This window comes from Gastrolobium bilobum, unplaced genomic scaffold (genome assembly GCF_033153095.1).
Source record: "Gastrolobium bilobum isolate Gb01-03AN ecotype WA unplaced genomic scaffold, APGP_CSIRO_Gbil_v1 utg35809, whole genome shotgun sequence".
Taxonomy (NCBI): domain Eukaryota; kingdom Viridiplantae; phylum Streptophyta; class Magnoliopsida; order Fabales; family Fabaceae; genus Gastrolobium; species Gastrolobium bilobum.
The window spans coordinates 90,502-110,146 of NW_026896725.1; the positions used below are offsets into that span (position 1 = coordinate 90,502).

General features: G+C 34.1%; 1 protein-coding gene across 1 annotated transcript in view; it reads right to left on the reverse strand.

The window, feature by feature from the left end:
- Nucleotides 1-16,804, reverse strand: part of LOC133301658 (ABC transporter C family member 12-like) — a 39,831-nt gene extending 23,027 nt beyond the window's left edge. The window contains exons 1-15 of the mRNA XM_061501314.1: nt 16,792-16,804; nt 16,016-16,434; nt 15,182-15,360; nt 14,092-14,131; nt 13,829-13,985; nt 12,864-12,978; nt 12,700-12,780; nt 12,564-12,588; nt 12,010-12,066; nt 10,161-10,226; nt 5,715-5,789; nt 5,525-5,632; nt 4,110-4,244; nt 3,093-3,199; nt 2,886-2,979 (exon numbers count right to left, since the gene is read on the reverse strand). Coding sequence (XP_061357298.1) covers nt 2,886-2,979; nt 3,093-3,199; nt 4,110-4,244; nt 5,525-5,632; nt 5,715-5,789; nt 10,161-10,226; nt 12,010-12,066; nt 12,564-12,588; nt 12,700-12,780; nt 12,864-12,978; nt 13,829-13,985; nt 14,092-14,131; nt 15,182-15,360; nt 16,016-16,348 — 1,572 coding nt within the window. The 5' untranslated portion in view covers nt 16,349-16,434; nt 16,792-16,804. The remainder of the gene's footprint in view (nt 1-2,885; nt 2,980-3,092; nt 3,200-4,109; nt 4,245-5,524; nt 5,633-5,714; nt 5,790-10,160; nt 10,227-12,009; nt 12,067-12,563; nt 12,589-12,699; nt 12,781-12,863; nt 12,979-13,828; nt 13,986-14,091; nt 14,132-15,181; nt 15,361-16,015; nt 16,435-16,791) is intronic.
- Nucleotides 16,805-19,645: the final 2,841 nt, after the last annotated feature.

A 19,645-nucleotide genomic window follows, 5' to 3' on the forward strand; every position in this document is an offset into this window, starting at 1 on the left:
CAACTCAGAACGGTTTTTCATTAAATAAATCCAAGTACAACGGGAGAAATCATCAATAAAGGTGACAAAATACCGAAAACCTAAAATAGACACACTACGACTAGGACCCCAAACATCTGAATGAATAATTGAAAAAGGAGCATCAGCTCGTTTATTGACTCGATTAGCAAAGGGGGAGTGTATGTGCTTTCCTTGCTGACATGACTGACAATCTAAAGTTTGAAGACCGGATAAAAGAGGAACCATCTTCTGCAATTTCGCAAGACTAGGATGCCCGAGACGACTGTGGATGAGCTGTGGAGACTCTGTGAGAGAACAAGCAACTGAAGGACTCGGCACATCAAGGTAGAACAGACCCCGTGACTCACGGCCCACTCCAATCATCTTCCCCGTACCCGGGTCCTGCACAGAAACAGAATGGTTTGAGAATGTGACAATACAATTAAGAGAATTGATCAATTTACTAACCGATATTAAATTATAAGGGATGTGAGGAATGTAATAGACAGATGTCAAGGTTAATGAGGAGGTTGGACAGATTTGTCCAATCCCATGAACGGGGGCCTTAGTTCCATCAGCAAGAGTAAAAGAGGGTAAATTATTAGAATATGTAAGGGAAGAAAAGAGTTCTTTATTACCACAGAGGTGATCAGTAGCACCTGAGTCAAATATCCAAGGACCAAGTGATGCAGAATGAGAAACACAAGCAACAGGATTACCAGTTTCTGAAGCAGAGGCCTGAGATTGAGGAGAGGACTTCCTGAGAAGGGCCTGGAATGCTGCATATTCTTCAGAGGAGAGAGAGACTGAACCATTTGAAGCAGTATCCGATTGAGCTACATTAGCAGCAAAAGAAGGTCGCATGTGAGGATACTTGGTGTAGCAGCGTTCCTCATAATGACCAAGTTGCTGACAGTAATGACAACGAGGTCGCTGACCACGTCCGACTGGACCTCCTGGGCCTCCTGGGCCACGACCTCCTGGGCTACGTCCTCCTGGGCCTCCTGGGCCCCGGCCTCCTGGGCCTCTACCACGACCACGTCCACCTCCAATATGCCCGCGAAAATCAGTACGGGAAACTAGAGCAATAGAATCAACAACAGAAGTCGATGCAGGAGCTGATTTCTTATTCAAATTCAGAAGACGCTGATACGTCATGGATAGATCAGGCTCCCCACTAGTCAAGATAGTATCACGAACATTATCATATTCTTCGGGAAGGCCAGAAAGTGTGGCAACCATAAAGAAACGTTCCACCTGTTTCCGATATGCAGTAGCATCAGTAGGGTAAGGCAGCATATCCAAATATGCCTGCATCAAAGAGCGACTCTTGCCAATATATGTCTCAATCTGAATGTCGGATGATTTGCTCAATTCCATAAACTGAGAGATGATGAAATAGAGTTGCTGAACATCATTAGTGTAGAGGTTTTTTGCTTCCTCCCACACTTCAGTGCAAGTTTGAAATGAATAAAAGATATCCAAGACAATCGGATCAATGGATTGCCAGAGGATACTCAGAAGCTGGTTGTCAATCTTTTCCCAATCAGACTTGTCCTCCTTAGGGACATCAGTAGACTTAGTTGTGAGATGGTTCCCATATCCTTGTCCAAAGAACCAAACTCGAACAGAGGTGGCCCAGTTCTTGTAATTAACAGATCCCTTCAATTTTGAAGAGGTAATGGACCCAATATTGGTAGAGATGATATTGGGAGAATTTCTCAAAGGAGGAGATGGAGACTTGACCTCCGAATGAATTGGAGGGTTTGCTGCCATAGTATCAAATCACAAAGATACAAATCGAATAAAGAGAAACGAACCTGATCACCAATCAAGAAGAGATGCGCACAAAAAGTCAGACCCACAAAGAACCAACCACAGATCCAGAAAGAGGAGGAGAAGACGAGCTTCTCTGTCCAAGACCGGCCGGAAAAAGCCGCCGGAATAGTGCTCACGCGCCGGCAGAAGGTGGCGCGTGAAGCCCACGCGCAGAGAAGACTGGAGGCGCGTGAGAGCGCGTGACAACTCCGATGGTGGCCGGACTTCCACAGAGCAGGTCGCCGGGAGGAGAGGGTTCTGTTCGCGTTCGTTCCAGACTGAAAACTCGCCGGAAAAGTACTCCGGCAGCCTGAACAGTGGCTGACGGTGGCTGATGGTGCTCCGGTGACTGTTTGGGGATGTGGATACGTGCAGAAGATGCCTGGAGAGGACTTACAGCCTTTGATATCTTACCGGAAGGACGCACGGCAAAGAAAAGATGAATCCTAAGCAGTGGGCTTAGGTTTTAAAGCGAAGAACAAGATTTCTAAGCGGAAGCGAGGGTTCCCAGAACGAAATAGCTCTGATACCAAGTTAAGTGTAAGAGAATACGTTGTGTATTGATCTGTGTCAGGGAGTTACAATATATAGAGACCCTAATGGGCTTAAGTGTAAGGCCCAAACCTAATCCAAACCTAATCCTAATACAGTCAGAATACAGTCAGACTATTTACGGATAAGACAGAATCCAATCATATCTAATCAAATCTAATCATATCATATCTAATATTCTAACAATTATTAACCAAAGGACATCAAGCAACATAACACTAAAGAGTTATTATCTCACGGAAAGCCATATTTTGAAACCATTTCCCTGAAAATAATTTTATCCTGATAGGTTAATGTATATTAAGTTTGAATGTACTGTATTATGGACCTTATAGGCCATGATACTTTTATGTAGTTGCTCCAAATTTTGTAAATGAATAATCCACTGCTCTTAAGACAGAACACATGATAGATGGTTAATCTCAAATCCATTAATCATCACCATGAATCAGAAACTGGATAATGGAAACAATATGGGAACACACTGAATTATAAAATCATGTCAAGACTCATACAGCATATAGCAGCTGTGCTTTGCGGAACCATGAAAGCTCCTCATCTCGTATGCTTTGAACTCTGGATTGAAAGCTTGATTCCCAAGCATAACATCTGAATCATATTCAGCATATCACAAACACCCTTAAGACACAATCTGTAGTCAAATTTTTAAAGTATATATATATATATATATATATATATATATATATTTTAAGTGTTCCTACTTTACAGTATCCATGGCAGCAAGAATTTCACCCATGAGGCCAACCCTTTTGTCGGTCTGTTGCAGTCCTTGCTTTGTCAGTTTACGCATTTTGCTAATCACAAAAGTCTGTTGTCAAAAACAATAAAAAAATTATTTATTAATTTATTTATCAGAGAGAAACATATAAAGTAAAATAGAATAATTATTGTTTAGAAAATGAACAAGATCCGCATACATCAGTTTCAACTTAGACTAAATTCTAAACTGTCAAGTATTTTGCACTCTATTAAAATTAATGAATTTAGGCTTCATCACCAATAGGCATCATATTATTATAAGTACCATAATGTATTGTAACAAACAAATTGGAATTGAGCAAACAATTTAATAAATTATTCTCTCTGTTGAATTTATAGGGATTTGATGGGAAAGGAGAGATCTTGTTAGGGTGCATTGCTCCTGGTTTTGTCAACTCAAATGACCATCTTGCGGATGTGCCAAGTTAGTCTCTCAGAGGTCTCAAATTAGCTACATTAACAAGCTTGGTAAATGTGATGTATATGCCATAACTTGTGGGTGAGTGTTCAACTAGTAGCTTCCTTATTATTACTTATTTTCACTACACTCTTGCACTACAGCATATACATAATCTTTGTTCTCTATTATAAACAATAGAGAGATCTCAACATCAGGGTCCATTCCTCACTTTACATATTTGTTTTTCAGAAAGTAAAATTGATGAATTAATAATACTAAATAATCAAAAGGTCGTCTGAAAACTAAACAATAGACTTAGAAACTACAAAGATTAAAATTTTGGTAAATCCTTGTAATTCTAGACAAGAATCATTTTGATATTACATATGGTATCGGCAATTGTATGAAAAACAATAAAGTTATGTTAAGCTTGTATCAAACAAAACTACAGAGAAAATGGTTTAAAAGTATAAGTAATGCTACAACAAAAAAAGAAAAAAAAAATACGCACATGCACAGGCACACGCGGGCAAGTTATAAAAACAAAGACAAAACTTGCCTGCAGTGGGAGAATGAGAACTAGCATTATTGATCCAATAAGGGAAGCAACACCTAGTTGCTGGTATAGGAGAACCATAGCTATGATGATACGGAATGGCGCTGACCATAGTCCATGAAGTTGTTGGCATATTTGCTGAACATTGAACATTGTAAAGGAATGTTATCAGTGAAATTTATAACATAGCAACATTGTCTACATTCCAAAAAAGAATAAAAATAAAATTTCAATATATGATCATTTGTAATTCTGACTTAAGATTCATTATAAAATTATACAGATATCATAAGTAAAATTTTAATTTGGCTAAGGTTGATAAGCTTTATTAGTTAGTTTTTTTTTTTCATTTACTCAATCTAATCAACTCTAAGCACTAAAGCTAACTCAATTCTGAGCCTCTCAGGTTTATCAACTAGACTAAAGGTCAAGTCAATGGAAATGTTGGGCTGCTTGGCAAGCTTTGTAACAAGCAGTACTGCTGTAAAGATATAATGAAATTATACATCTGCTATTTTTTAAATGGATTTGACTAGAATCTTATTGGGTTGTTGTGTTTGGTTGTTTTGTGATGAAAATCGCTAAAACTTCTATTGTATTTGAGGCTTTGAGCTTTGACGAAACTCCCATGGCGAAACCCGGTTTTGAGCGAGTCAACCCGCCAAAGGAAGAAGAAGCATGGAAATAGACAAATCTCAAGAAATCCTAGGAGTTGGGGAGAGATTGTGAGAGAGGCATCCTATTTATACTTCTCAGTAAAAAATCTCATGAAATCCACTAAAATCGTCAGATTTTTGAATATCACATGATTATTTTTCTTTTGTTTAAAATCCTGATTGAATACCATTGTATTTGGACAGACTCTAAATTAATATTTTAAAATCATAATCGAATATCACGTGACTTTTTTTCAATCCTATAAGATCTTAATTGAAAACCAATAGATTTTTAAAACAATCTATTAAGATCGTTTAAAATCTCAATCCAATATACCCCATTATTTTCATTTTAGTTCTCGAAAGATTTTGGTCATCAAGTTAGTCATTCAATATTGCAAAGTTTTATCAATTTAGTCCCTTAATCATGAAAGATGTCATCAAATTAGTCCCTAAAGATTTAAATAAAATGGGGAGAATGACCAAAATAGTACAGTTTTTTCTTTTTAAATAAAATTGTTGAAATCATATAATTTGGAAACTATTTATCATGGTGATATACTTGACTTCTTCTGACTATGGTGGTGACACGCGTCCACACGATGAAAAGTGATTGAAAATGATTAAATTATATCACTTTGGTAGATAATTTCAAATTACATTATTTTAATATTTTTTTCAAAAAAGAAAAAAAATAAAACTATACTACATTGATCAATTAGCCTCAAAAGACAAGTATTTATTATAAAGCAGAAAATGAACCTGCAGTGCATTGGCATCTGATGTTATCATATTCATGAGCTTCCCAGTTGTGAATGGCTTTCGACCTTCATGAGTTAGCCTCAAAGATTTTCTAAATATAGCAGCCACCTATAGTTAGACATGGTCACATCATATAAAATGTGTAGATAAATAAAATAATAAAATAAATTAAGAGAAAGAGATGGCATACCAAAGTTGATCTAAGCCGAAAACCAACTCGCATAACATTCTGGAAATACTGTGCTTCACATAGAACACCGAATGACTGAAAAGAGTAGAACCATCTGTTAATTGTTCTTTTCTTATTTTCATTGAATGCTATCAAAAGTATTAAATAGTTGATATAAGAGACAAACTCTATCCATTGTGGAAAAATAAAATTTAGACTCTTCTATCATTCTTCATGCTTTAAAGATATTAATAGTTAATTATTTAGCAAAGGTGATAATCCTAGTTTCTCACACGGGAAAAATGATTGTTACAGAAAAAACAAGAGCAGAAATATGAATTTTGGATGAATTATTTTTTTATGAAAATAAAAGCTGGGATGAGAAGGTAAGAGTAACACATTGATATGATAAGATTTCTACGTGGACTACAACCTTCACATTCTCATAATAACACATCCTAACCAATATTAAATCCGGTTCAACAGGTGCAAACCCAGTACTAGTTTTCTAGTTTGATCCATTTTTTGGAAATTGTGGTTTCACCACTGCAATCTTGGGATTCAAACTTGGCAACTAAGGAAAGGGAAGCGAAATGTATAATGACCCCAACTGGTATATCTTAGTTAGAGATTTAATTTAAGGATTTAAATGTCATAATTAGATTTAGAACGTGATTTCGAGTGTTTTGATTGTAATCATTACTAGGTCATGAACAGTGACTTCTGGTGGGTATTCTGCACTGCTGTGTAGTAACCGATAGAGCTCGAAAATGAGCAGAATGATGTTAGAGACCTAATTTGAAAATTCTGATGCCAAATATGAGTTTAGAACGGAAATTGTGTAGTCTAGCACTTTTTGCGAAAATCTCCTAAAACGTGTTTCTGCCGGGTATTTTGTATCGCCGTTTAGGCAACCAGTAGAATCCAAAAATCTGAAAAAGTTCAATAATAGTATGTTCAAGTCCAATATATTCCATACAAGTCATTTTTAGACCAAAAGTATTCAGTTGAGAAGTTTTACGGTTTTGCATGCAAAATTGCACTGTTAGTGATTCGCCGTGCATGTTTTTGGAAACAGTGTCCGAATTTATCTATGAATAGCTTAAAATATTCCTTATGGAATATAAGTGAATGTAAATAAACTTAGAAAAAATAAAATTATATCCGTAGCTTTGAGTGAATACAGGGTCAAGTTAAGTGAATTTAATTTAGAAGAAAACATTTGTTAAATGACCACATGTCTTATAAGAGCAAGTGGCTTAAGTGAAACACTATTCACTCACCTTCTTCCTCTTCTCTCTCCTCTTGGCCGACCTCCTCCCTCTCCATTAGAGCTAGGTTTTCAAGTTTTTCTCCTCTTGATTTCTCTATCCTCACGCAACCAAATACAAAAGTACATTACACGATTTTGATAGTAGAACACCCAAGGAATCTATTCCAATACTTGATTTGGGTTGAAATTGAGTGTGTGAAGAGTTCCTCCCCTCTCCATTTTTCTGGCACTATTCACAAGGTCAAGAAAGTGGGGTTTTTGATGAGCCAAGCTTGGTGGATGATCTTTGGGCCTTGGATTGTTGATTAGAGGTAAGAAATATCTATTTCTATGGTTCCAATTTTGATTCCCAAGTCTTGAATGTTTAAGAGCATGTTAGGGTTTAATAATTATGCCTTGTCTTTGGAGTTTTGAGTTGTGAGTAGGGCAGGAATATATGTTAAGAGTTTGAACTGTGTAGGTAGTTATGTAAATAAAATAGGAGTCTGAAATGAAAATGAGATTTTGAGCATGTGTGTAGGCTTTGGAATATATGTATGTATGTATAAGAGAGTGTAGGAGTTAAATGGTTAAAGAATTTCTTGGTTGTGAAAATGTCATTTTGAGGCTTATGTGCTTTAATTGTGGAACCTTGGGAAATCATGAATATGTTAATGAATCGTGGATTATATGTATATGATAAGCTTGAATTTGATGGACTAAAGCATTGGAATCGTGAAATTGGCATGGTTTCTTTTATGTGCCTCTTAGCCATTTACAAAGGAAGTATGTTTTAGGAGTGACTGTTTATGCTAGTGAGCACTTATGCGGTCTAAGGACTATATGATTAGATATTTAAACTTTTGTTTGGGTTAGATAAAAAGAAAAAATGAATAAGTTCCTTCTTTGGGCCTTATATGTGAATCTGGCCATTTTCAAAGGAGGTATGTGCTAAGAGTTAATGTTTTCCAAGCGAGCACACTTTTATGCGTAGAATAATGTTCTAAGGTGTGTGAACCTTCACTTTGGTGAAAGACAACAGAAAATAAGTTAGTTCCTTTGAATGGCCTTAAAATGAGTTTTGGCCATTTTCAAATGAAGTATATGTTCGGAGATACTATTTCGCAAAGTGAGAACACTTTTATGCGTAAAATAATTTATATAGGTGTGGAAGCTTGGGTTTAGGCACTAGATAAAGAGAAATCTTATAGCTCCTTTGTAATGGGCACTCTGCCTTAAATTGGGAAAAATAGGCTTTAAGGTGCTAAGAGGAGTAATGAGTGTTCTGAAGGCCTTTTGAGACTATCCTAAGACTAGGTAAATGTGTGGAATTATGTGGGGATCTGTTGAACAAAGAACCACCCACCCATGGTCTAATATGGTTAAGTTAAAAGAAAATGGTTATGACTTGTGTGTATGACATAATATTGGCATAAGAATTGATAAGTAAAAGATGAAATCAATAAATGGTGTGTCTGGTTAATTACTTGACTTTGAACTATTTTACTGATATTTGTGTGGATTCCCTATTCTAGGTGCGCCTAGGAGTCTTGTTGAGGATCCCACATCAAATGAGGCTAGGTAACTCATATTTCGGGTAGGCCATTTAAACAGATTCAAGAGGTAAGCTCTATGTTTAAGGGGTTCGCTCCTACTTTGTGTTCCGCCATAGTGTACAAACTATGGTCGGGTTGTATGATAAGTATGTGATATATGATATAGATGCATTCATATAGAGCTATATGATTATGTGATATGGCATGTTTTATGTGATATGTATAATGATTCTTGGCCATTGAATCGGTGTGCATCAACTCCATGTAGGGAAGAGACCCTTGGGAATAACGGTGTGCACCAATGAGATATGAGATATTCCATGTAGGGGAGAGACCCTTGGGAATAAGTGCGTTGATTTTCACTTGGAGAAAGATCCTTGGGGAATGACTGCGTACTTCAGAGATGTTATATGAGATATGTTCAGTACAGTATGATATATGATGTATATGATGTTTGGTATAGGGTATGGAGAGTTCTCTATAAACCTGGAGCTTACTGGAGATTCGTCTCTCACCTCGCTTGGGGATATGATTTCAGGTACACTGTTAGCTGGAGAGCCCTCATGGGGCAAGGACCCTACCCGTGGCTAGAGGTACTAGCATGAGGATATGGAGTTTTGGGTAGCCAGAGGCTACTATTTATTATAGATGTTATTTTTGGAGAGCATATACGGTTGTATTTGTGCTCTATTTATTTAGGGATCATGATGTCTGATCCAAAGTTATGTATATGGCATGTATATGTGCTGTATATGCTTTCTGTTTTTTATGCATGTACATTTTAGAATTCAGGCATTATTATGAGATGAGGTATATTCTAATATGTGATTATTGTATGTTGTTAGATTTAGAGGCACGGAGCCTTGTCTGCATGCGCCCATGGATGGATTTTATAGTCATATGTGATATATATTTGATATATTATGATGCTTGTGCTTATCAGGACATTATGAGAGTGGGATTATATCCCCGTTTATCCGAGAAACAAACGGAACACTGTCCGATTTGAGACTCCGTCTGGAATGACACTTGTGGTTATATCCTGATGGTATGTGATCTTTGATTATGGTCATTGATCACGGATGTAATATAGAATGAAAAGAAAGAAAGAAAGTATGTTATAAACAAGTAAGAAAAGATGTACGTGTTGCAATATATCATGTGAATTAAAAGAAAAGAAAAGAAAAAAAGTTAGCTCGTACTTCCGCTAATCGAGTTAAAAGATTAAGTAAAACTTCTGCTAATGCATGTTTAAATATCATATGTATGTTAATTGAACCAGTTCGAGACGGGGATATTACAATATGTTAACTACCAAGTCAAATTACCTTGGTTGTCATATTACTTCAATTTTTATATTTATTATATATCTTTTCATAAATTCAATTTAAGCGGTTGAACCAGTAACCCATTGACCCAATACCCTGATCTAGTCGATCACTTATAGGCACCTCAACTAGAGAAGAATAACTTGCTACAAATTATTTAGTTCCATAATATTGACGTTTTATCTATTGGTATGTATAACTAAAGCTAGAAAAAGCAGGGAAAGAAAGAAACAAAAAGGAAAACCTCATTTATATTTAACTCTACAAGGTTCACCAGAACCTGTGTTAATTGGACCAAAACTCTTTAAATTATAAGAGAGAGTAGCCATACCACTCCAACAAATATGGAGAAGGCGTAGATGTAACCAATCCAGGATGGATCTCCATTTTGCATTGACTGTCATTCAAAATAAGAGTCAAAAAATATGATGGAGCTAGAACAAGCCATAAACATTCGTGTAAAACTGAAATCGTAAACATAACAACAAAATTATCATTTAAAAAAGGGCACAAACTATATTATATATACCTCTGTGTGTGTATCTATTTATTTATTTTCCACTTAGAAATCCAATGAGTTTCTGCTGGATTAATGTTAGATATTCACAAAAACTTTAAAAAAAAAAATAGAAAATGTATTCGGTTGTAAAAGAATCTTAGAATTTCAGAAATACATACTTATAGGGATTAGAGTCAATTGGTCTGTTTGATTTCTATTTCTAAAAATAGTTTTTTAGGTTTTAGAATTAAAAAAAAAAAACTTATTTCAAAAGGATTGGTCAGTAAAATAACTCCTAAAGGCCAAAACAATAACTGTTTTTTAGTTTTTAAAACTAAAAAAGAACAACCTAGAGATGTTTTCAAAAATGTATTTTATTATTATTATTTTTGCAATTACAATTCTATAATTATGAGGATTCATTAATGACACTTTTATAAATAAATTTAATTTTTTAAATTTTAAATTATTTTATGATAATAATTTTGTAATTATGAAAGTTCATTAATAATAATTTATAAATAAATATAACTTCTTTATAACTTTGAATCTAACCATATTCAAACAAGTTTAATTATTTTTCTACTTTCAGAATTTATATTCAAAACAGTTTTTTTTTTTTAAAAAAAAAAAATCCTATTCAAACATACTATTGTTTCCTTTTCTGTTTTTTAATTTTATTATTTTTTGTGATATCCCATATTATTCTTGGGTTTCCCAATCACTTTTTTCCTTTTTTAGTCTCTGTGACAACGCTATATAGTCTACATTGACTAATGAATAAATTTATGAGATAGATTATTCTGCATAATTAGATTATAGTCTGAATATATATTCAATGGGACAGTCCTCTAGCATTGGATATAAAATGATCTGTCAAACATGTTGGTATTTTTCTCTTCAGTGGAGAATGATATGATCTCCAAACTAATAGGCATGTGAGTTGACAAATGTTAATTCTTGTGTGTAGGGGTGCTAAACAAATCAGGAGCCTTTGCCTCGGCTCGTGAAGATCTGAGCTTACATGTTTAAAATTGGTTGTTGGCACTAGGCTTGAACTTGTATAAAAGCTCGTCTAATAAAAAGGCCTCAGGCTCCAATTCAAAAGCTCGGCCTTAAAGCCTCTCAGGCTGGCCTAGTATATATATATATATATTTTTATACTACTTGTAATAGCCCTCTCTTTCTCCTCAATCCATTTCACCCCATTTTATTGGTTAAACAGACTTTTTGAATGATTTTGGTTCTATATTAAGTTGTTTGGATATACATTGAATTTATGAATATTTATGGAATTACTAGTGTTATTGATTGTATATTCTGTTTGGATAAATTTTTGTTGTCTTATTTTATTTAAACAGGCTAAACCAAGCTTTTATTTTTTGTAAATAAGTCAGGCCATAGGCCGATAGTTATATTTATAACAGGTAACAGGCTTGGTCAGACTGATATATTTAAGACTGATACATTTAAATACAGGCTTAGCCTCTTAAGATCAAAGCTCGGCTCGAGTGGGCTCGTTAACACCCCTACTTGTGTGTCCATTTTTTTGATTCGTCATGTCTATTCCATGTTGTGCATGTGTTTTTGGATTTATCACAATAATCATTGTGCTTGTTCGCACTCTGTATCTTCTATCTCCACATAAATCCAATTTGACGTAAGGAAGAAATAAACTTACATTTAAGAGATGGTTCAGCAAAATAGGCCCCAAAAACTGAGAAAGATCATTACCAATCTGCAAAGATTATTAAAAATTTCCAAGTTTCATTGGAGTCAGCACCCAGAAAATTCAACAATGTTATTATCATGTACAACTTTTTCATACTTTGCATTGAATACAATTCTATATATAGAGCATGTATTTCTTGTAGATGATAAGTTGAACTCTAATGAGATTACTGGCTGCTAGAAAATGTAAAAGTATCCTGTAGCTCTGTACATTGTCTGGCTTCATTAAGAAGTACATTGTACATGATAAGTATTTCCTATGATAACTGTCATGCTTAGCTAATTTTGATTTTCAACATCAACATCAATAACACCTTTATCCCAAACTAGTTGGGGTCGGCAATTTTAATTTTATCAATTTAAATTATCTTATTTTGGTATAAATTATAGTGAGAAAATAATCCTTTCAACCCGCAATCAGAAGCAACTTGCAATGTGAAAATGTTTACTGATCATACGAAGCAGTTAAGTTAAAGATCAAAAAACTGGGGGGCAAAAGTTCACCTTATAGATGCCTCCCCACCAAAACCTGACCAAACATTCAAGCCAAATCAAATAAAAAAGGAGACTACAGTATTACTAAGGCCACCTTGAAGAGTCAGAATAACGATCAAACAATTAAGAGGGAAGATAAATGCACCTTTTTCCTAGGCTATTGTTCAATGCTTTTAAAAGCCAAGGGTTAGAGTTTTGGAATTCTAACATCCAACATTTTTGGAATCTGCAGAAACCAAAAGTACTTTAAATTATGCATATAACATATACATGAATTTCATACAGTTAGCAAGGAGAAAGATTGCAAACTTTTCATTTAATGTCTCTGTATGATCCCATTTGTCTAGCTTCCAAACATCCTTCTCGGTGATGGGTTTTCTGTAGCCTTGTTGCATGAGTGGAGTTATCCATCCAAAACTTAATCCTTCAAAGGATGTATAAAGCATTATTAGTAAATAAAGTTACACGGATAGAGACTGCCTAATAGCATTAAAAAGGAAAACAACAAATTAGAAGTATTGAAAATAGATTGATAAGAAGTCTCACACAGTTATATTAGTCTTATATAATTGTTGTAGTTGCTCTATATAACAGAGCCTTTGCTGTGTAATTGAAACATATGGATTTAAACATTCTTTTCCATGTTATTCAACAAACCAAAAAACACAACCTATGTTGCCACACAGTTTTATGCTACTCCTTCCCTCTTCCCAAAATTTGTAATGTTGATAATTGTAAAGAACCAATTCAACCCAACAACTTAAGTTGTTGGGTGAGGGCCCTTTTAATGGTTTATATTATTCTCTAACAATAATCAACACCCACAAAATTGGTTACTTTCTGTTTTGTTTTTTTTTTATCACTCTTTCAGTGATCAAGAAAAATCACAGGAAAGGAAAAATAATAACAAGTGTAGAGTCTCACTGACAACAAAATCATTCTAAATATCAAATGAAATCTATCTATGCCCTTCTTTGGAAAAACACTCGAAATTGTAGTCAGAGAAAGAAATTATAAAATCACTGCAATGCCGGTGTCACCAGCCACGCCGCTCGATTGCAACCAATAGATATAGTGGAAAGCTTTGAGACCATTTGATAAGAACATTGCGATGCACTGCCCCAAAAGCTAGCTCAAAGGGTGAGAGTACCCAAGGCCTTATAAACCCCATATTAGTTGCCCATACAACCAATGTGGGACTTCAAGTCCCATACCTTGCAAATGGGATCATAACACTATGACTTATAAACACGTCCAGTTCTGGGATTACTCACTAGAGAATACATTGCCATACATCTCAGGGCAAACTTGATCTTCTCCACAAAGTGGTTCATATACACCATTGTCAGGTTCCTCAGTTGGCATTATTATATGGCCAGAATAGGGAACCAAATTAGGCATGTAAACAAGAAGTAAGGTGCCAAATAACACCTACATCAGAAAAGTAGCCACAATAAGTTCATGGTGATGCATCTGACTGATTCAATGATATAGCAATATTGAACTTCGTTAAAAGAAGGGAAAATCAGAAATGTACCTGGCAGGTAACACTGCTAATGTACAGAAACAGGGCAGATCTGCAAAAAGGAAATAAAGGCATAAATATGGTGCTGCATACACCAACGGGTTTACCTTTATATAAGCTACTGCATGGATACCACATGAAGATGCACTCATTACATTAATAACTATGTTGAATATGGATCATCATATAAATGAATTGTTGTCTTTAACAAAAGTTTCATATCCACCACAATCATGCTAAATTTGATAATTTTTGGGTTATTTAAATGATTGAGTAGAGATTTTGCAATAATTTTGATTATGTAAGCATATGAAATTGCTGCCAGAAGAAATAAACATTTTCTAGCAAAAAAGACTACTTCCAGTGTTTCAGTAATACTGATACACCCTATGCTTGTAGTTTCATTAATTGTGGAACCTATCTTGTGATCATAATGATTGAAGTAGGATACCTAAAACTGCTGTAATTTATTATTCAGCTGATACAGAAGCTCCTTTGTCATGAAAAATATATATTCCAGCATCAATCAAGAATGGAAAGTCCAAAATTCATTTCCTCTTCTCTGGAATCAGATGCTTATCCTAACCATAATACACTGAAGGTCATAAACTTTTAACAAATAACCGATATGCTTTCATATTTTGAAAAAAAATAAAATAAAAAAATCTAATTTTAAATTCAAATTCAATTGACTTTCTTCCATGCATAAAAATCTCAAGCTGGCGCCCTACATTCATTATTTTAATATCCTTCTCAGACCCCATTATAGATTTAAGTTAGACAAAATTCCAAATATTTACATGATCTCAGTAATACATTTAAAGGGAAAAAAAAATCATGAAACAGCATATTAAAAAGATATAAGCTAAAGGAACCCTTTATTATTATTGTCAATAAAGTGAGCAGGCTTATTGTTAACAGACATTTCATATTGTATCTACATCACATTGAAATAAATTATTTCAGGAGAAACACATGATGCTGCTAAAGCAATCACAGCTTACTGTATATATTACTGCTTAAAAAATGGGGGAAAAAAAAGTTATAATTACAAAGAAAATGTGAAATAGAATGCACTATTAACTTAAAATTAAAAGCTAACCTGCTGCAGTAATCTTTCACTGACAGAAGAAGGTTAAGCATTACAATATCTCCCACCAAAACATAGATAACTCCAAACCGCACCAACCATCTAAATTGTCGGATATAAACCTTGGTTTCCAAGAGGATAAGAATTATCATTGAGAACCAAGTAAGTGCTTCAATGATCAAAGCTGTTATCTGCAAGAACACAGAAACAGAAGGGGATTAATTTGCTCTTCCAGCCCAATTGTACACATTTCTCTTTTGCATTTTTACTCTAAAGCCATTATGAAATATCAACTGAGTGACAAAAACTACTGTATATTCATGCAAAGGTAATATAAAAATAATCACTCCCCGTTAAACCCTGACTAATGAAATGGGGTAAGGACAATCCTTATATGCAGTCTTACATTTGCACAAATGTAAAGAGGCTGTTTTTCGGATTCTAACCCATTACCTTTCAGTCACGGGATACACCACCCCAAAAACTAGCTCTAAGGATGGGAGTGCCCAAGACCTTATAAACTCCAATTTTTTCCCTCACACGAGAGCCCATTGGGCTTGAAGAGTGGACAATGCAACAGACTCAGCCTACCTATGCTAAGAAACGCCACAAGAAAAAATGGGGGACGGCGAGGCTCTGATACCATGTAAAGAACCTTGGGATACACCACCCCAAAAGCTAACTTTAAGGGTGGGAGTGCCCAAGACCTTATAAACTCCACGTTAGTTGGACATACAACCAATGTGGGACTATATATCTCAACAGTCACAAATGAATAATTTTACCACTATTCCAGGCACAAAGGGAATATAATTATAGTAATTGGAGTATCCATGAAAAACCCACCTCAAAAGGAGCAAAACCAGTTTCCCCATTCAGATTGAAGGCTGAAATTCCAGTTACCAATCTCCATAAAGGCTGAGCAGCACAGTAACCAGCCAACATTCCCAGAACATAATTATAGTAATTTGAACTCAAACGAAACCTCTGAGCTTTGGCATTGCTAGTGATAAGACATATTCGATATAAGCACAGGCCCATAAGAACCAAATTGGAGATGGAGATAACAAGTGTGTCAATTGCACAAGGTGTATAGGACCCAAAAACATTATCCACTACTTTTTCCCAAATACTGTTTGCTGCTGGCTGGCAGTACCAAATTAATGGTTCAAAACCCATCTTTGGCCCACTCAGTTGACACAAACACTCCACAGATTTCACCAATGATACTTTAATAGCTCATTTCCTAACCCCAGATGGAGTAACTGCAACAGAAAACCACAAACACCTTCATATTAAAACGGGGAGAAAAAAAAAAAAAAAAAAAAGGAAACAATATAAATGAAACCCACCATCCGTAAGTTATTAATTATTCGACTATTACGATTCGAGCAGCGTAAAGTAAGGATAGGGTATATGCAGTTTTATTATTTCAATGTTAACCCTCCACAAGGTAACTAACTATATTAGTCTTAAATTTGTAGGAAAACCAGTCTTAAACTTTACCATCCAATTTGAAAAACAAGATTTGTTTTCTTCTTTAGCAATACTGATTTATGCAACAAACGAACAGATAAGGAAACTAAACAGTCTCAAAAGAGAAATAGCACAGTTCTGCTTACTGTTACAGTCACTGTAGGGGGAGGAGTGAGAACATACTTTCCTAAGGAAGACATAATAAATAAAGTGCTGACACAAGACAAATAAGGAAAACAGCACTTAAACTACTACATGCATGTTCACTCGAACATGTGATAGATAAAACCTAAGCGGAATAAGACAGACAAATCAATATGAAAAAAAACAACATTGCTAACGTCACAGGTGACGGACTATAAGCTATAAATAACAAACATAATTAACTAAAATTAAAATAAAGATTCTCCCATTTCGATATAAATTGGAGGGAAAAGTGTGTATAATTTTGAAGGATGCAAAGTTGTGTCATTTTAAGAGAGAGAAAGAGATAGATAAAGGAGGAGAGAGAGTTGACAAAAAAAATAAAGTTGTGGGTCCCACCTCTTTGTGAGAGTGAAAGGATGTAAGTTGTGTAATTTAAATGTATAGACACTTTTCCCTAAATTGAAAATATGAATAAGATAGACAAATCAACATGAAAACATTATTGCTAACGTCACGGCTTACGGATTATAAATTGTAACTAACCAATAGACATGATTAAAATTAAAATAAGAAAAAAATATATATAATTTTAAAGAATATAAAATTATGTGGTAAAAAAAAAAGATAAATAATGGAAGAAAGAAAGTGGACAAAAAAATAAAGATGTGAATCTTATTTATTTGTGAGAGTAATTAAAAGGACAAATAATTTTCCTTCAAATAAAGATTGTCCGGAACGGATTCTTTATAAATTAAAGATATTTATTTGACAAAAAAATGGATAAAGTTACTAAAAATAGATATGTAATCAATAATGACTTTGAACTTGGGATCACATCCTTGACCTCAAAGACATCAATGGCAAGTAGCTCTTCCCCAGATACGTTCATTTTCTCTGAAGCAAGGGTCCGTCGCTTCTCATGTGATTGTTGATGAGAAAAGTTATAGCAAATTTTTAACACTAGGATACACGTGCAGATTCTATCAAAAAAAAAAACAGAATTCGGACGCGTATCCTGTGTTGCTGCATTTTTTCTCTTCTGCAATCACATAAGAAGTACTTTCCCCAATTTATAAATTGTGATAGCTTATCTTCATTTTAAAAATAATTTATACTAATCTACCAAAAAAAAAAAAAAACTCATACTCATAAAAACCAGCCAAATCACACCGATTCTTATGCATGGTCAGTCCATTGCTTCAACCGGATCGATTATATCATCAATTTATCGATTTCCGGATTCATCCGACCATATGGATCCGATTTTATTAACATTTGTCTAATCTATCTAATATGATATCATATAATTTCTGTACCTAAAAGAAAGTTCATTTGAATTCAATAAATATATTAATGACCCGATGATGGCCGATGGTGGTTAAAAAGTGATTGGTTTGAAGTTTGAGGTTGAATTACGGAAGCAATATATATATATATATATATATATATATATATATATATATATATATATATATATATTGTTTACAAACTCTTACTAATTATATTATATCTGATCGGTCATACTTCATTCAAGAGTGTATGCCCGGTTATATTTAATGTAATTTATAGAAAAAAGTATGACCGGTTATACTTAGTATAATTTGTAGAAAAAATTTGTAAATGAATCATTCACACACACACACACATATATATATATAAGAAAAATATTTCTCAAGTTGTTTGAGATAATGTTATCTCCAACCATCCCAAAATTACGTATTTATTTTTTTATATTAATTGATTTACCTTTGAATGGTTATGATTCTTTTTTTTTCTCTCTTCCTTTATCACCATTGATTCATCTTTGTACAGTTATGATTTAGTAGCCGGAGATAACATTGTCTCAGTCAGCTTGAAAAATGATAAGCTCTATATATATATATATATATATATATATATATATATATATATATATATATATATATATATATATATATATCGAAGGAAAAAAAATGCATTAATGATCTTTCGAGTCATGGCCAATAATATATTCATCATCCCATAATATTAACACAAATACAAGGAACATTAACCAAATCCAAATGAAATTAAAGTTCAAAAAATAACATTCATAATCGACAAAGTAACTCAAAATGTGAACTTCCCCCTCATAATTTTATGCACTCTAAATACTAACCCGATTCTTTTTTGATGAATAAATTATTATTCACTTTTAAATAGTAAGTATTCCATACACATTATTTAAGTAAGGTAAAATTAAAAAGAAAAAGAAGCAAGTTAAAAGAAATATTAAAAAATTTAAATTATAAAAATAGACATACATAATTAATTTTTAGATTTTAAAAAAGTATAAACTATAAGATAAAATATTTAGAATTATATATTAAATAAAATACATAACTCAAAAAATTTGAATTTAAAATATAGAAGTCGAGTAAAAATGACGTTTTAAATAGCGGTAATTTTTAAAAGCAGGAAACACTAAACTGGGGGAAATTAGGGACCCAGGGGTATAAAATTAGAGGAAGAGAGAAAATTTTGAGGAGAGAAGATACCTGGGAGGATTTGAATGATTTTCTTGTATCATTATTCCATTCCACTCATGATATATATAACCCTGAGTTAGTAGCAGCCACTGTCATTGCCTCACTTTGATTAGAATTATCCACGGCAACTTGCACGTTATATGGACAAGTTAGTGAGCAATGTAATTTCGTCAAATGCCTAGTGAGCCTTCCAAACCAAAGGTATCCGCCACTGGGACAGTCACACCAATCATCAACAAGACCTAAGCCAAGGGATGCAGCATGTCTTAATATTTTCTGTTCCCCACAACACAAGCACAACTGTCTCAAGAAACCTATGAATATTCTTACCGGTTGGTAAAAGTTT